This window comes from Uloborus diversus, chromosome 7 (assembly GCF_026930045.1).
Source record: "Uloborus diversus isolate 005 chromosome 7, Udiv.v.3.1, whole genome shotgun sequence".
NCBI lineage: Eukaryota > Metazoa > Arthropoda > Arachnida > Araneae > Uloboridae > Uloborus > Uloborus diversus.
The window spans coordinates 165503249-165522081 of record NC_072737.1 but is presented as its reverse complement, the minus strand read 5'-3'; the positions used below and the strand labels follow the sequence as shown (position 1 = coordinate 165522081).

The 18833-nt window shown below is 31.6% G+C and overlaps 1 protein-coding gene across 1 annotated transcript in view; it reads right to left on the bottom strand.

The window, feature by feature from the left end:
• Nucleotides 1-2652: 2652 nt before the first annotated feature.
• LOC129226208 (cysteine--tRNA ligase, cytoplasmic-like) overlaps nucleotides 2653-18833 on the bottom strand; it is a 68081-nt gene continuing 51900 nt past the window's right edge. Inside the window, exons 14-21 of the mRNA XM_054860808.1 lie at nucleotides 18624-18664; nucleotides 16288-16436; nucleotides 16051-16116; nucleotides 14483-14567; nucleotides 9971-10054; nucleotides 8837-8904; nucleotides 6958-7101; nucleotides 2653-3053 (exon numbers count right to left, since the gene is read on the bottom strand). Coding sequence (XP_054716783.1) covers nucleotides 2928-3053; nucleotides 6958-7101; nucleotides 8837-8904; nucleotides 9971-10054; nucleotides 14483-14567; nucleotides 16051-16116; nucleotides 16288-16436; nucleotides 18624-18664 — 763 coding nt within the window. The 3' untranslated portion in view covers nucleotides 2653-2927. The remainder of the gene's footprint in view (nucleotides 3054-6957; nucleotides 7102-8836; nucleotides 8905-9970; nucleotides 10055-14482; nucleotides 14568-16050; nucleotides 16117-16287; nucleotides 16437-18623; nucleotides 18665-18833) is intronic.

Genomic DNA, 18833 nt, shown 5'->3' with positions numbered 1-18833 from the left:
ATATTCTCCTTTACAAAACAGAGCTTATCTGTTGCCAAGCAAATTTCACCTCTCCCACAGAGAAACTACATACTATAATAAGAAATCAGCATTGATTTTCACAGAACCGAGTTTTGTCAGTTAGAATGGGGTTATTAGGTTACCGAATGAGAAGTTTGCGGAAAAAAGAAATCAGAGCAATATTTCCTGAAAGCAGTCACTGAAGGGGTTTTTACTGTAACATAATAAGTTAAAAGTGAATTTCAAATTATTATGATGTTAAACTTGATGTGAATATTAACATTAAGAAAACAAGATGTATTTTACAGATATATTGGATACTTTTAAAATGAATTTTTATTAAAATAAATATTTTTACTGAAAACTTTTTCATTTTTATTTCTAACAGTTGAAACAAAGAATAACGATAATAAGTATTGTAATTTGAACTAATTTCACTAATTACCTTATTTTGACCATTTTTGCAACACGAAATATGCATCTAGTACTAACTATTGCGAAAATTTTCAGGTTAAACGGGGACCCGATGTACACATACCAACATAATGCAGTTTTTGTGCTGTTTGGAAATAGGGAAGGGTATAACTCTTTTGTTATGCCCAGAGTGAAAATGCTACAAAATTTAAATAACTACATTCAAAATAATAACCACTATGTACATCAACAATCTTGCACAGTCGCTTGAGCAAAATAGTTCAGATAGAGTAGAGTCTGGAAAATCTGAGGCAACTGGGGCTCACGCCACCTCGGATTACTGAAAACTTGGATCAGTGGCCTAGCGAGAAAATATCCTTGGGGGGGGGGGGGTAATTTTTTCTGAAGTTTAAAGTAAAGCTATGCCCGCGAGTTTATACACACACACACATATATATATATTTTTTGGAGGGGGGTTCTAAGCCCCCTATCCCCCCATGGCTACGCCACTGACTTGGATTATCCGAAAAATTCTTTCGACTACCATAAGGACTTGCGCTGTTTACTTCCTTATGCTCTGAAGAGGAACTATTGTCTATTTGAAAAATTTATCACTCAAATACCAGCATAAATTTGTTTAAATTTATGTTTTTTCTTGATGTTCGCATGTACTTTGTGTAAACTTGCAGGCAACCAAAAAATGCCGTTTGATCGTAACCGAATAAGTTTTGATGAGTTTTGTTGTGATATTTATTTCTGCGTGTGAGTGTATGTATGTACCTCTAATTAAAACATATGAGAGGTACAAAACGTTAAGTCGTACAAAATCGTTAGTGAGAGAAAGATAAAATTTCGTATGTACGCTTCATACAGTGTCAAGTTTTGCACTTACCTTTTCAAAATGCAATCGGATATTCCAAAAGATCTGTTAATTCGTTCTTTGAGGAAAAACAATGTCTTAATTTCAAGTTATTTTTTGTGTCAACCTACTTCCTATTTTCTCCAAGGCATCTCTTAATCCATCTCTAACAGTCAATGAATATTTCATGCCACTTGGCAAATGTTACTGACATAAACCTTTCAATACCTTATTATTACCTCATTTTAGGTTGTTAGGTAAATCTACATAGCAAAATATTTTGATTTTCACATTAAAACATTTTTGGTCTATGAAAAGCATATTTTAAAAATATCAACAAAGCACCTTGAATTAAGCGGGACCTCAGACTTTTGAGACTCGGATTTTCAAGACTCTACTGTACTTGCAATGCGTCATTGTAGTTCTAAAGTCATTTGTGGATATTTGATGAAGTACCTGGTATTGGGTCTAGCCATTTGTGGGTCTTCTCAAAGTGTCATATTATGCACTCCAAAACGAAAACAAGATTTAAAAATTTATAGAAAATGTTAAAAGAAAATATTTTTATTTACAGAACATAAATATTAAAAGATGAATAAAGAGATAATTTAATGGGTATGCAAAATCAACAAATTATATCAATGAACTATAAAAAATATAAAGGTTGTGAAGAAAAAAATAAATAATTGCAAAATGATAAGAAAAATTTTTGGAGGCTTTTTTAATTTACTTACAAGATGACTTGTTCTGCGTGCTAAATAAAATGGTATATGAAGAATATATATAAATGGATAATTTCAGAAATACAAAGCAATAAGAGTCATACATGAAATACACCGCCAGCTCAGTCATTCCATCCGAGGACTGCCTTGCCTTCAATCTTCGAGTTGAACCCAACCATTGCTTTGGTCACTCATCTGGTCAGTGCTAATTCTGCAGTAGCTACCAGTTTGTTTGGCACTCTTGGCTTTCTTAAGAGGTTTTCCACCTGCAACTCAGTCACTTCCTAAGCCGGGCTGTTGAGTGCTAATAAGCACAAAACTGTAGTCCTCGGATAGAATGACTGAGCTGGCGGTGTTTTTCATGTATTTCTGCCTTAGCCCTGGCTAGAGGGTGGTAACTTACTGACATTAAAAGTTATGTTTTCTAACATAAGTTTTAAATCATTAATATAAAAATGGTAACCAACCAAGTTCTTAATGTTCCGGAAAATAAAGTTATTTAGAAGAATAGCATATTAAATTGCCTTTTTAGAGCATTTTCTTTTATATTTGTTAATAAAATTTAATAAAAATAAATAAACAAAGTATTAAACCTAAATCTCTGGCTGGAAAATATAATTTTTATTGCATTATAAGTGAAAATCTGTATTTTTTTAGGTGATTGTAATAGAAAAAGTAAAAAGTTTAAAATGCTTAAATATTTATATGACCAAATTAAAAAAAAAAAAAAAAAGAGTTTTCTGATGAACCTCAGAAAATTCAGTAGTATGAGCCAGCTGTGCAAATATTAAAGAAAATAACAAAACATTATACAATAGGTCCATTTGCTTTAAGTAATTATCAATTGCTTCATACAGAAATATTTCGATTAGAGCTTTATTGTTGAGAATATTATAAACCTATTTATGTATTTCATAAATTTTATTTCATTTTCAGGATGTAGCAAGAGTTCTTAAGTAGGAATTATAGTTCTTTTCTTGCTGTGCGTATAGTTTCATAACCTTTTTCATTTGACTTTCACTCAATTTTTTGCCTTCTGCATCATGAGTAGGTATTCCCTATGAAAGACCAAAATTTTATTTAATGCATAGTAGAAAGTAGGAAGAGAAACATTAAAAGATATTCTAATAACAGAATTAATTTGAGCGTTAATATTTTATGCAAATACAGTCAAACCTTGATATCTCAAACCTCCTTATCTCGAAACCCTTGATGTCTCGAAACAAAAAATTTTCCCAGCATTTTCTATAAAAACCCCTATGTATTTTCCATAGTTATCTCGAAATTTATTTTTCAAAACCCTTGATATGTCGAAATTTTTTGCGCAGAAGCAAGTTTCAATTGTCGTTTTGCTTCGGCAATTTTTGTAGTAAAACCAGTTCTAGGGACAATTGCTTAACGTTTTTCATCCCTTTTCTTGGAAATTTTGTGAATAGGGGATTGGGGCAAGATAGTAGGGGAGTGTTGGCATGAATGGGGTGCAGTGTTTTCCCCAGAATTTAGAATCTTTGTGCATTTCTCTCGAACATGTTGTCCACTTTGAGGAAAGGGGTTCGATTTTTCGTCTGTCAGTTTTCAAGCGAAAATGGAAAATGCATTCCTCGTTTTCTTCATTCAGCTTTTATAACTCCTACAAAATGGCTGCTGAGAACTTTTTGAATGCGACGTTACTGGTTGAAGATAAAATTAGAATTTTTAAACTTTTAGGTGAAAAATAAAAAGTTGAAATTTTTGTACATTTTAGAATCTCATCCTGTGCACTTTCGACAATTATAAAATTTCAAATCTAGTGAAATATTGAAGACTACTTTGTTGATCATAATTCAATGTGGTCCAGTAGTACATATATAAATGCATATAGCGTACGTGTGTGTAAATGTGAGAGTTAGTAGTGTAATTTTTTAAAAACCTTGTTAACTCGAAAACTCGATATCTCAAAATTTTTTCCCGTCCCGAGAGATTCGAGATATCAAGGTTGTACTGTTTTATTTGAGCTATAAGCACCTAAAAGCTATGTGTTATAATATTTTTTCACTCATCTTAGAACTTTTGAAGATGGCTTTTGGCTGAAGAAAAAAAAGTGACAAACCTGTAGTGTGTTGGAAACTTAATCACCCACAAAGTACTCTTTGGGAATCCCCACACTTCTCCCAGTGGTATTGCCATTGTTGGAGGCATTCTGAGAAGACCTGTTTTGAAATGGAGCACGGCTGCTATTGCAGCCATAATATCCTTGCTTGTCTGGATTATCATTTCTTTCAATTGTCTCTTGGGTTTGGGGAACGAACTGAAGTTGGAAGGGGTCATATCAGGAGATTAAGGAGCCTACTGAACCATGGGGGTCTGGTTTTTCTCCAAAAAGTCGAAATACAATGCCACAAAAAGTGTTGAGAAATTCACCGAAAGCTGTCTGCATCTTTGGAATGGTTTCCACTTCGCTGTGGCCCAGTTTCTAGCAAAATTTGCTGCAGTAGCACTGCTCCAATCGTTCTGCCATTTTTCTAGAAACGAAAAAATCTGACAAGAGCCCCTACACACTAACTCGGTCTCTTTGCCAGCGATTGACTCTAGTGAGAGAAAAAAAATTCATGCAAGTGCACTTGATTCATATATATATCAGATTTTCACGCGGATATTTTTGTAACAGCTTTCTTATACTGTGAGGCTACAGTTCATTTTAAACAAGGATATTTCTTCATTTCAATACATAGCATTACGAGATACTTTTTAAAGTGAAGACTCCGTGTGGCTAGATTATATCCAGCAGATCGAAAACAGAACAGGATCGAAAACAGAACAGATCGAAACTCAAATATTTGAAAAACATTGATTCAGTATCAACTTGAGTACCAAATTTGATTGCATTCTGACTAGTACAACAAACGATATAAACTAAAAATGCAGGGCCACCACCACAAGTAAGGTGCCACTTCTATGGTCAAATGCTACTTTTACAGGTCAACGCAAATGAATCTGATGAAACCTCAATTTGTTTACCGAAGAGAATAACTGAAGCTACTCGTTATTATACATTTAATATTAAGTTATTAGTTGAAAATGATGGGGTTTTGTTAGTTATTTATTTTTACAAATTGAAACAAAACATTCTACAGTTACAGCTTTTTTTAAGTGCAACATTTTTTTTATTTTGCTTAAAACTTAGAAGGAAAAAGAACTAGAATTTCTTCTGCGATCGGCAACTTCTCGTAGCTTTCAGGGCACACAACTTAGAAAATTATTTACAATGCATGCAGAACATTCGTTTAATAAGAAACAGAAACACCTGACCCAGAGCACTAGTATTTGCTGGGAACTGAAATGGCCGCTTTCATAATGCTGCACTTTCTATTCAATTTTAATCTGTTGCATTACTTGGGCGATTGAATTGCCTATACAGTCAACCCTTGTTTATCGCGGTTAATTCATTCCAGACTTTACCGCGATAACTGAATTTCCGCAAAGTAGGATTTTGTATTTAAAAAACTTATATTTTCCTAATTGGAGTGCATAAAACTTACTTACGACAATTTAAATAGGTTTTTTAACATAGGTAGAGCCCCCTAGACATGAAACGTAGCCACCATTACATTTGCATTACTTAAAAAATTACACAAAATATGAGAAAATGCGATATGTTAGACGTAATAGGTATCACATTGTTAATTATTGGGAAATAAGCTACACACACAATCTATCTACTAATCTATGAAAGTAGCTCAACTTGTTCAATGATGAATTAATTGCCAGTTAGTGACCGTATGTGCTCCCATTCTTCCTCTACATTAATCCTCATTTAAGGTAATACGTATACAACTTAAAAATCTAGTACATTGTTGAACACCATTTACATAATACAGTGGTAGTAATAATACAGTGATTTATGTATACTTTTCAGTTCGTGTTGAATGATTAAAATGAGATAGTGATTCCCAACTCTTTCTTCGACGATTTTATACCTCCGCTCCCTCTCCCTCAACTAGTACAACTACAGCCCTCAGAAGAGCTCACCTAACTTAAAAGACATACTTTGTTCTTCTTATGTAGGAAACAGTTTACCCGAGTGCATAAAAAAAGCTAACTACTGTGTTTGAAAAAAAAATAATAGAAAAAGAGGCGAAAGTCAAAGCGCAATGTAGCGAGGGATGACTGTATTCTATTTTTTCCCAGCTAGCAGAACCCTTTCTCGATCAAGAATGAACAGAATAAGAATAGCTCTTGTGCAATAATGATGCAATATTAACAGTGTTTTGTTGAATAATTTCCCCCTTTCTTTACAGAAAATTAACTTCTATTGTTTCGGTTTGCAAAAATACAGGCACCCCTCATACAACACGGTACTTCTACAACAGGGTTTCGATATTACATGGTACCAAATTTGCGATTATTATAACACGATTTCGATATTACACGGTACGAAACTTGAATTTAATGCTTCATGGTTTTGATCTTACTCGATTGTTATATTTTAAAAAGATGGAATTTCATTTTTGTTTAATACATTCTGTTAATTTTTGCTAATAACTTTAATATTTTCCTTTCATTTTATGAAACTTGGTTTCAATACAACACCAACACAGTACCCTTAAATTAATTTTTTCTAAGTCTCGTATAACGCGGTTTTGATACAACACGATACATCTTATAACCTGATTTTTCTCATGCACATACATAAATAGTATTAAAAATAAGTAAAAATGTTTTTAAAAAAAAAGTCTCTTATAACACGGTTTCGATACTACACGGAACAAATTGACCGTATTATAAGAAGGACACCTGTATATGGTCTCTCAAATGGCAACAAAATTGATTTTCAAGCATAGAATAAAACTACTAGATATTTTGGGCATCTGTTCCAAAGTTTCTTACTTTATTTTCTCATAAAAATATAATATGGTTTCAGATCATGTTTTTTTAACCATTAATTTCATAATTCATAAAACATTTTGAAAACATAAGTATTACCTTTTCATCGAACTGTGAGTATTTGTCAGTCATAGATTTAAACAACTCGGAGGGAAGAATTTTCTTTTTTGCATCTTTTTCTGCTTTAGCTGCAGCTAGTTCTTGCATTTTCCTTTCTTTTTCCAATTTCTTCTCCATTTCCATCTGAAAAGAAATAAATACACAAAAAAAAAAAATCCTAATCAGTTTTCCAATGTAAAACTATGAATGTGGCTAGTAACTTATATTTTGGTCAAGGAGAGCAGCATTTTAGTTTTTCGTATCTCATTAAAAGCTACACCATATTTTATTTGTATTAAGTGCAAATTCACTTCAGTTAATGCAATGTCGAAAATGAAAATTTCAGACAGCAAGTTTTCATTAGTGGCAATATTTTGATTCTGGCACAAATTTTTAAAACTCATTTATAGAAGCACAGTATAACCTTGTTTGAATGGACTAACTCCGACCAAAGGCAATCTGGATGATCGAAAATCATCTGGCTAGTGTGAGTAATAAGCAAAGCAAGTCCTTAAATAGCAGCGTACTGGGTCGAAAATGCGTACCAGGAAAAAAGCTTTACCGGCACTTTGTCTGAATTTTAAAACTCAGACAGGGGGAAGGGGCAATTTTGGGCCGCAAATGCAACAGAGACCCCCCCCCCCTCAAAAATCTAAAAAGACCTAAAACACCTTCCAAATATATCAGTAGCGCATTGTGACCTATCCCCCCCCTCGTTCATTAAAGTTGGACTTTTCAAAACAGCTGTAAAAACCAGATTTTTGCTAATCTCCATGTTTTGAGATTGTCTGAACACAACAAATTGACCTGTTTTTGAATTTGGAATAATGGCTAGTCAGATAATTATGGGCTCTGTAGACAATTGCAACAAACAGAAATATTTTTAACGCTTCTGCGAGTGTATTTTCAAGGATTGAAAACCGGAAATACGGCTCAAAAGTTTGTAATAAAATTTTAAATTAAAGCATTTTTGTATGAAATTGTGTGTAGTGAAAATTGGCATTTTAAATAAAAAATTAGCATTTTTAAAAATAAAAGGAATAAAAAGCAACTGGAATCTTTAATGTATAAGAAATATTTGTTTGTGCACATTGTAATAAAAAGACCCGGCGTTGTATGGGAAAGTTACAATAAAGAGAAACAATAGCTATTTTCATTTGTTCTCACGATAGACAGAACTCAAAACATATCGCGCCGACGATGACGTGTGTTAACAAATCGATCTGAATATCTACCCTTGAAACTAAAATAGTTGTAAGTTATGAAGAACAAAATATTACTTAAAAGCCAAAGCACGACCTTAATTTCTTCTGAAAAATAATAAATATGTCATAAATTATAAATACAGATTGCACAAGAAAAATATATTTATTAATAACACAAAAACACTTCCACTTAGATGCAAAATAAAAGGTACTTCTTTCTCTTTCTTTTTTGCTTAATATACAAATAGCAAAGCAGTGAAAAATAATATTTTCTTTCTATCAATATGAGATGATAAAACAAAACACAGTAAATCGAAAAATTGAGAGCAGTGAAATAATTTACATTAGGCGCCGTTTAATGTGATCACGGTTAATGTTATCATTCGCTTAATGTTATCAGAATCACGAAGTCCCGGAACAATTGAACATCAACATGTGTTAAAAAAGTTGGATATTGTAATCAGTCTTCGCTTATTGTTATCACTTTTCCATAAACTTTCAATTCCCCCCCCCCCCTTTTTTTCCCTCAATCAAAAGAAATACAAAGGAAAACCCTTACAAGTAGCTTCCAGAAAAACAAGTGCCCTTTTTATGAGTAAAGCAGAATTGTCTTCCCTGTTCATTTAGACGTAAAGCGTTCACAATATAAATATAATTTACTCATAACAGCTTACTTTCATTTTCTGTTCTTGTTCTCGGGCAAGAATTTCAGGATCGACAAGTTTGATTGCAGCTTTCTGGCCTATAAAAAAAATTAATAAACATATGATATGAAAAATTCTCATATAAGCTTTGTGCTACAATATGATTAAAGTGAAAAAACAACGTAAATAACAACCAATTGGTTGTCTCTCCCCCTGCTTTGAGCCTGGAGTGTACATGCTGTTCGCTGATTGGTTGTTTGATGTCTTGTTCCTGTATTCTTATTGATTGGCCCTCTTTGGTATAAACACCAGTGTCCACTTGGTTCTTGTCAGTTCTCTCGCAACTTTTGGTTGTGTTGGTGAGCTTTCTGCACTTATGAAGAGGCTCCATTGTAGCCTTGAAATAGCTATATGCTGTATCTTCTCCAATATTTGTGCTTTATTTACATTGTTTTTTCACTTTAATCATAATAAACATATGAACAAACAAATGGAAGGAAACTCGAATATTACAGCACAGGAGCTAAATTCTGGGCAAAATATCAGTATTTCCACAGAAATTTGTCAGATCCCCTCCAACATGGTTTTAGATTTACAGTTTGAGAACCTATCACAATGCCAGGAGCCTAATTATCAGGAATTAAAATGATTAGTAAACTCAGTGCAATAAAAAAGAAAGATTGCTAAAAATTTGTATCAAGTTAGAGAAAAAAAAATAATGAGATTGAAAAGGAACTTTTACAATCAGGGGTAAAATGTTGGGACTCTCGCCAAAATATCGGATTTCTTCCTGAAAAATAGTCTTTGTCAGAGACTTTGCCATTTTTTTTCCCTTTCCTAAAAAATTCCCATTCCATTAAATATAAAACTTAAGGAGGACCTACTGCACACGAAATCATATTTCAGTGTCAACTTTTGTTACGTCCAGAAAATTTTTAAAAAAATATTTTTGAAGTATATACTGTTTTAACAAAATCAATTTTGTACTAAGTTAGCAAAAAACTCAAAGATTATAAGATAGGATAATAAGGTTTTTGCACTATAATTTTGGTCTATAGACTGACTTTAAAGTTCCAAAATTTCAAGCGCTATAAGACATTTTTCAGAGGAATAGATCTATTAGCAAACAAGAGAAGAAAATTTTGAAAAATGAAGAAAACAAACCTTGACTCTGGTCCTCTAACCTAACACCATGCTTAGGTAAAATATCATCTCGTAGTTCATCACAGAGTTTCAGTACTGGAATAGCTAAAAAAAGAAAAGAGACATACTGATATGAATTGCTTATCAAACCAACAGCTCATGTGTTACATTTCAAGAATAAAATTTTTAATATATTGACTATGGTTAGTGGCGTATACAGGGGGGGAGGATCCCCCCCCCCTTGACAAAAATTTAGGTTGAATTGTGAACTTGTGTGAACTTTTTATGATGATTTTTAATGATATACAGTAAAATCCCTCTAATTTGGACACTTATGGGACAATTTTTTTGTCCGCAATAGAGAGATGTCCGCAGGACAGGGCTTTAATAATGTAAAATGCATTGGAACTGGGGAATTAAAAATTGTCCGCATAAAAGGGGTGTCCATTAGGAGGGGTTTTACTATATATATATATATATATATAAATAATGATGATGAAAAGGAAAAATTGCAAATAGCTATTAAATAGGAAAAGATAAAGTATGAATCCAGAGCTCATCAGCAGTGGAGGATTCATTAAATATTATCAAAAGACCAAAATTTTTTAACTATGAACTAAAAGAGAATGTTTAAGCTCCAGTACATGCAATATAGAGTAACATTGGGCAAACGCACCACCTGCTAAACTATAAACAATAAACAAGACAACCTTTTTATCATCATTATTTTTATATAATTTGTTTAATATTTGGAATTTGGCTTGCTTATTTTATATTTACTTGGCTTTTTAGTTTTGCTGCGTTGCGCATCTATGGGCTTTAGGTGTGGTCTTTTCAATATTTTTCACTTTTATAATTATTACAACCCACCCCTTGGAAAAATCCTGGATATGCCACTGACTATGGTGGAACCTCGGTTAACTTGAGTGATCGGGAGAACACACAAGGGTAAATCAAACATACTAAATAAGAGAATACTTAAAAATGGCTGTCAGAAAATTTAACTCTGGACTAAATGTGTACAAATTTAGAAATACTAACTAAATGTTATACTTTTAACTAGCATTCCCGTGCCCGGCATTGCTCGGGTATTGGAATCAGCAGGGGATAACAGTGCTTGGTGAAACTTTACGAAAATCCCCTATAATAACTAATTATTACCTATAATTTTTTCTAATTGTGGGAGGGTCCCGGGCCCCTGGACTCCTTATATGTATATATGCCCTTGTCCTTAACCGATCCTGAACTGCAATTAACGATAGCTTTTAAAGTATTGATTTTCTTTGCAAACGCAGGCCGTACACATCTTATTATTATACCTATGTTTAAGCAAAAACTTCTTTGCATACAACATTTTTTTTTCTGGTGCTAAAATTATTAAGCTACTTGATGAACTCACCCTGGAGCAAGTTAATAAAATTTGCCGTGTGAAAAACAGTCTTCTCCTAAATTGACCACTGCTACTTTTAATGTATGACCTTGTGTTGGTTATTGCAAAACAAATTTTTACAGGAAACTGTACCCTTCTAAATTCAAAAGGATAGTCGGTCCGAGATGTTCTTAAAAACTTCGTTTCCAGTGTTAAAAAAAATGAAAGCAAAAGACAGCAACATTATTATTTGACTTGAGAGAAGCCTCGAAGATTCACGCGAGAAATAAAAACAATATGAAATTTAAAATTCGCTATCTACAAAAAGTTGAGATGAAGTACTGAATAATGATTTGAATGGAGGAAAGCCGTCGAAAATAAGGGATTTAAATTTCAATTACATGTTTTAGTTTCACAGAAATTAAGGGGTTTTAATTAATTTCTCCCGAACTAATTGATATTTCAAAAAATTCTTTCTTAGTGGATACTTTCGTAATCATGTGGACATACTTGCCAAATTTCAAGTCTGAGGTTTCAGCAGTATTGGCTGTGCATTGATATATATATATATATATATATATATATATATATATATATATATATATATATATATATATATATATATATATATATAATTAAGCAAACAGAATTACAAATATTAAACAAATTATAAATAACAAATGATGATAAAAAGGAAAAATGCAAACAGCTATTAAGAAGGAATAGAAAAAGAGTGAATCCAGAGCTCATCAGCCGTGGAGGATTCATTAATTATGGTCAAAAGACCAAAATTTTAACTATAAACTAGAAGAGAATGCTTAAGCTCCAGTACATGTAATATAGAGTAACAATGGGCAAACGCACCACTTGCTAAGCTAAAAACAATAAACTAGAGCTCAAACCTAAAACTAAAAGCAGGGGGTTTCGCCTCGACTAATTAGGAAAACGAGTTCCGATAATTAGCCTTCCACGGGACAGTACCTGCCAATAACAAAATTGTCTTACCTTGAAATCCGCATAAACAAATCCTGTCCATTGTTCAGCCTGATAAAAAAGCCAATCCATTTGTCAACAAAACATTAAAAACGTAAAAACATATCCGGAAATCGGTCCATAGACATACCGAGTCGCCTGTTTCGCACGTGTAAAATTTATCCACCACGGTGATTCATAAAAAATGGTTTGTCACGGTTGTATCATACATTTACACAGTTAAACAGTTTCAAAAGAAGCGAAATGTTCATCGAAGGCTATACTTAAGCAGATGTTTTCAACTAGATTTTTAGGGAAGTTATTATTAAAAAGTAAGTTTTTGAGTACTGAAATTTCTTGCTTAAATGCAGAAATGGTATTGCAAATTCTTTTAAATTAAAGTTATAATGATTAGAATTGGTCTTTTTGAGCGTTAATGAACTATGATAAATAGTTTTGCTGAGTTCAGAAAAAATAGGAAAATTTATACACAAAAGGTCATCAATGTAGCTTTAATTTCTTGGATATCAACATACAAATTGACTCAAATTGTTCCACTACAATCTATGATAAAAGACGTGAATTCAATTTCACAGTTAACAGTTTACAAGATTTTTCCTCCTGCCTAAGTAAAAAGGTTTTTATTGGCATTATTGTTTCGCAAGCTATCAGAATTAAAAGAATTTGCAATACCATTTCTGCATTTAAGCAAGAAATTTCAGTACTCAAAAACTTACTTTTTAATAATAACTTCCCTAAAAATCTAGTTGAAAACATCTGCTTAAGTATAGCCTTCGATGAACATTTCGCTTCTTTTGAAACTGTTTAACTGTGTAAATGTATGATACAACCGTGACAAACCATTTTTTATGAATCACCGTGGTGGATAAATTTTACACGTGCGAAACAGGCGACTCGGTATGTCTATGGACCGATTTCCGGATATGTTTTTATGTTTTTAATGTTTTGTTGACAAATGGATTGGCTTTTTTATCAGGCTGAACAATGGACGGGATTTGTTTACGCGGATTTCAAGGTAAGACAATTTTGTTATTGGCAGGTACTGTCCCGTGGAAGGCTAATTATCGGAACTCGTTTTCCTAATTAGTCGAGGCGAAACCCCCTGCTTTTAGTTGTAGGTTTGAGCTCTAGTTTATTGTTTTTAGCTTAGCAAGTGGTGCGTTTGCCCATTGTTACTCTATATTACATGTACTGGAGCTTAAGCATTCTCTTCTAGTTTATAGTTAAAATTTTGGTCTTTTGACCATAATTAATGAATCCTCCACGGCTGATGAGCTCTGGATTCACTCTTTTTCTATTCCTTCTTAATAGCTGTTTGCATTTTTCCTTTTTATCATCATTTGTTATTGATAATTTGTTTAATATTTGTAATTCTGTTTGCTTAATTTTATATTTACTTGGCTTTTTAGTTTTGCTGCGTTGCGCATCTATGGGATCTTGGTGTGGTCTTTTCAATATTTTTCACTTTTATTATTATTATTATTATTATATATATATATATATATATATATATATATATATATATATATATATATATATATATATATATATATATATATATATATGTTATCTCAGGACATTGATTTTTATATATTAAGATTACATTACTTTTACTATTGTTATAAACAACAATTTCTTGACAATAAACATCACTCAGTCACTTAATGTAACACAATGAGACATAATATAGTAAACTCTAATCATCATGTTGTTAAAAATGCTGCCAACTTTTTTTTTAATTTTAAACATAAATATGGTGTTAAGAAAATATTAATTTAATAAATAATTACTTTTTTTTTAGATTTAATTATTTTCCAATTAAAATGCACTTTGGAAACTCAAATGAATAAGGCTTTACAAACTAACTGTTAGGTTTTAAATTTAAAAAAAAATCTCAGAAGTGACAGAAATGCACGGATAATTTAGTATTTGCAAAAGAAATGATTGCTTCAAGTGATTTTGAAGTGATATTGTTTACTTGCCAAATTGAAAAAAAAAAGGAAGGATTTTAGGAAACCAGTTAAATATGGTTCCAGTTTAAAAAAAAATTCAAACCACACTTCTACTGTATTTACAAAGTATTTTTCACTGAAATGAATTGCCAAATTATGAATACTTAATTCCATAAAACACACAAAACGATTCAGTAAAAAAATCTTCAAAATTCATACCACCACTTTCTTTAGCCTTCTGCCGCACATTTTCTCGAAAATCAGAAAGAACTCGTAAATATGGCATAAGTGCTTCTTCGTTAACCTATTGGAATACATACAATGATTTTCTTAAATTCATCAAACAAGCACACTAATTCAATACAAAAAAAAAAAAAAAAAAACTTTTAAGGACTAAAGATACTTGTGGAATATTAAAAAAATACTTGGTCAGAAGTTTGACAGAACATTCAATACAATATTTAAGCCCAAATGTTTCAAATTCAATGAAAGTATTTTTCTCACATGCCTAAAGTAAAGAACCCACTCGCCACCCTCAACCTCATATAAGATTAATGCTTCTAACAGTGACATTTTGGTATTGCAAAATTTCTGATTGAATTACATTTTTTTTAAAGCTCAGAAACACCATTTCTTCATGTAATAGAATTCATTATTGATGTACCAGTTTGCCCATATGGGGGGGAGGCAAGAGGGGGATCAATCCCCCCCCCCCCTTGAAATGAGAACTTCCTTGCTTTTAATACTTTTTTCTTTGCAAAAATGTAAAAACATTTCTTCGCCAGCTATTAATGAATAAGTTATTAAAAATGTCAAATTTTAATATCTCTAATATGTACTGAAACTGGTTTCCATGGGTGAAATATTCTGCTAAACCATGGGGAAAATATCTGAGCCCTCCCCCCCCCCTTAAAATTTTGCATATGGGTGCCCTTGTTCATGGTACAAAAATCATCCTTGGAATATGCCACAGATTTCCATACTTTATTGATAAGGTTTGGTGCTAGTTGCCTGAGAAGAAAAATGAACTAATTGTGTGAACTGCTTATGTCCTTTTTTTTAAAAAAAAAAAGGTAAGTAAATATTTTAATTCCTTCTCCTTTAGACAAAATGAGGTAAGTTTTAAATTATTTTAAAACAAAATAGATAGCTTTAAAAAGCGAGGAAAAAAGTTGCACCTTGTATGAGGGAAAACAAGTAGCAAAAATAACTTTTGGAAAAGAAAAAAAAAACACTTGATATACAGTGGCATTTTTTGTCTATCAAATTTAGAAATATTTATTTACATAATTTTTGTACAATTTCTGTAAAGAGAGGGCACAATTACATATATCATGCATCGCGCATAAAAAATTTGCAAAATTTTATTGTAAAAATTGTAGCATAAAATAAATAACAAAGTTTTAAATTAATCATTTATAAAGAAAAATTTTATCAATTATTGAACTTGCAAAAGGAATGCTAATATTTTCAATGTTGCGGCTATTTCAGAAACCATTGTGAGTTTCAAATATCTTTTCTCCTATTTATCTTGTACTTCAATCAACAAAATAAAATGGAAAATATATTAAATAAGTAGAAATCAGTATTTTGTTATTTTTCTATCCGATTTTCAAATTGGTATTAAACTAAACTTATTTTCAAAAAAGAATTAAAATTGTTGCAACACAAAAGAAAAATTTGTTTTTGCACAATAAATCTGTTCCACTTATTTCCTTTGAGTCTCCTAAACAATGAAACAGCTTAATTAATCATTTTTGATGAAACATATAATCAAAACAGCTTACTTCAACCCCTGATGCATCAGAAATTCTGTACTCGGAAGATGAATCGCCAAAATCTGCACCAAAAATCTGAAAATAAAAAATTTTTTTACTCATTATTTTCATTATCTAACAAACCTTTTAGATATATGTATCAAATTTACATTTTCAATAAATCTAATTGAAAATACATCGTAACTGGTAAATAAAATACTGAATGAACTTATTTATGCAAATAAATGAACTTATCTATGAACTCACCTTTAAAATTTTTGTGATGTACTGCATAATACTGGACAAAAGTTTACGATTACACAAAGAATGACTTGCTAACTTAGACTTGACATATTTATTGGACTCAGTTATAAGTTCATGGATATTATCAAGCGCACTTCTTGTATCAACATTATCTGCAATTTAAAAAAAAAAAAAAAATTTTGTAATTATCTTAAACAAATAAAAATATGCATGAAAGTCACATGTAAAACAACTAATAGCTAACTTTCTGCGAGACATTTTTCAACTTTATGGTTCATTATCTATTAATTAGATTCTACTTGGTGGCAATTTAGCACTAAATTTTTCAGCAGCATAGTTTTAGATGATTATAGAAGAGGAAATCAATGCACATTTAGAAGTGATACACAATTGTTACTAATATTGTGTTGGGTAACAATTGTGTAGTAATGATGTTGTTTTAATGTAAGTGATACATTATTGAAAAATTTCTAAAGAAAAATCACTTTTCTTGTAAATCTTTGGAAGTTAGAACTAAAACTCCTGCATCTGTTACCTTTCTGTAAATTTTTGTGGTACTAATTCAAAAATGTATCCATGAATTTAAAAAAGCAACACTGGTGTAAATATTTTTTTCTAAGGGAAAATCAAAGTTTTTATTTGTATCAGAAAAGGTATTTCCATTTCAGGAGTACGTACTTCCCTCCTTATTAGGTGATCATATGTTTCCCTTGTTGTTGTTGTTTTTTTTTTTGAAATTCAAACGTTTATCTCCATTAAAAAAATAAAAAATTAAAAAAAAAACGTTCTACTGCTCAAATCATTTTTTTCTGTAGAAAAAAAAATCATATGCACAGAATGTCAGAATGTTCAAGAATAATGTATTTAATACATATAAGGTGAATTTTTGTTTTTAAAATTCTTGATTATTTATTTCATAGGTTTGTGATTGTGACTTTAATACTAACTTGTGTCAGTACCAACAACCTTAAACTAAAGCAGCCATATTGCACCACTCAAATCACACAGGTCAACAAAAGAATAACGCTCCTGTAAGGAAATGTAATGATGAAATTTGATGTGTCCTCAGAGTCACAGTGGACAGAAGAGGGTTAAAAAAATTTTTATGGAACTGAAAAATGGAAGACTGGATGGACAAAATGGAATGGAAGACTGGAAGACTATGGAATACTGGTTAAAAAAAAATTCTATGAGAAATTAAAAAGTTTTCATCAGCATCAAAATGGGGATTTTCCCTTTACTGGTACTCCTATTTCCTGTTGGGTTCATCAAGTGATCTTATTTTTCTTTGGGTTTTATTATTATTACTAGCGGTACCCGCACAGCATTGCCCTTAGTAGAAAATTAAAAGGTCATTTGATTCGCCAGTATATTTACAAATAATGAATGATGAATTTCTTGCCAATTTGTTATGGTTATTTGCTCGCCCATGTTATGTTCCATGTTATGACAATTTAGTAATTTACTCATCCACGTTGTGATAATTTGCTTGGTAAAATGTTCTTAAAATTGGAACAGAAAAAGAACAAAATTTAGTTTTCGAAAAATCACTTCAAGATGCACACTCCTATGCTACACTAATTTTGTGCCTCATTTCATAAAAATCAGCCGAATGGTCTAGGCGCTATGCTTTCAGTTTTATTATTAGTAATGATTATTCAAACTTTCTTTTGCATGGAAAAAATAACCAGAAATTTTTGTAAGGGGGGTCAAGTTTCAATGGCCAGCGTTATACCTTCTACATAAAATGTGTGTCAGTTAAGCAGGGATGCCCATCCTCCTAAGGGTTATGGTGCACCCCCTCCTGTGCTACGGAGCACCACCCGCCCATCTAAATTTTTTAGTCTTCCAGCCTACAACATGGATTATAATCCTCCAAATTTTCATCAAAACTCATATTTCTTATGGCACATAATCTATCCTATTATATTTTTATAATCGGATAGAAAATAATTCAATAGAAAAATAGTTTATTTCCCACTTTGCCCCAGGAATTGTTTTTTTTTTCATGTAGAGTAATTTTCAAAACAAATTCTCAACTTGTACCTTTTGAAAAATCTAAGCTATCTTAACTATTTCACTTAGCCCCACATTCCTCTAACTACTCTTTCGGATCTAAAAAATTGACGTTTAATAATAATCAATAATAAAATTTTTATCACAGGGGGTCAGCTGACCCTTTGACCCTCCTCTGAATCCGCCCTTGGCAACTGATATTATATTTTCTTCAACTTCAACTTAGTGAACCAACACATATAATTCCATAATTCTACTCCAGAAGAAAATATGATAATGTGTTTCACATGTTAAATTTAAATTTCTTACAGCAATTAACTTACCACACAACGCTTCATGAACACCTTCTTTCTTTTCCAAAAATCTACAAGTACAATATTAAAAAAATGAGCCTAATAGTTTAATTAATAAAAAGTAAACATTTTTCATTATTCAGAATGGAGCATTTAAAGAAAGAAAAGGGAGTTAAAAAGGAAAATAGCTATGTAAATATTCTTTTTCTCTTTCTTTGAATGGTACTATATCAACATATG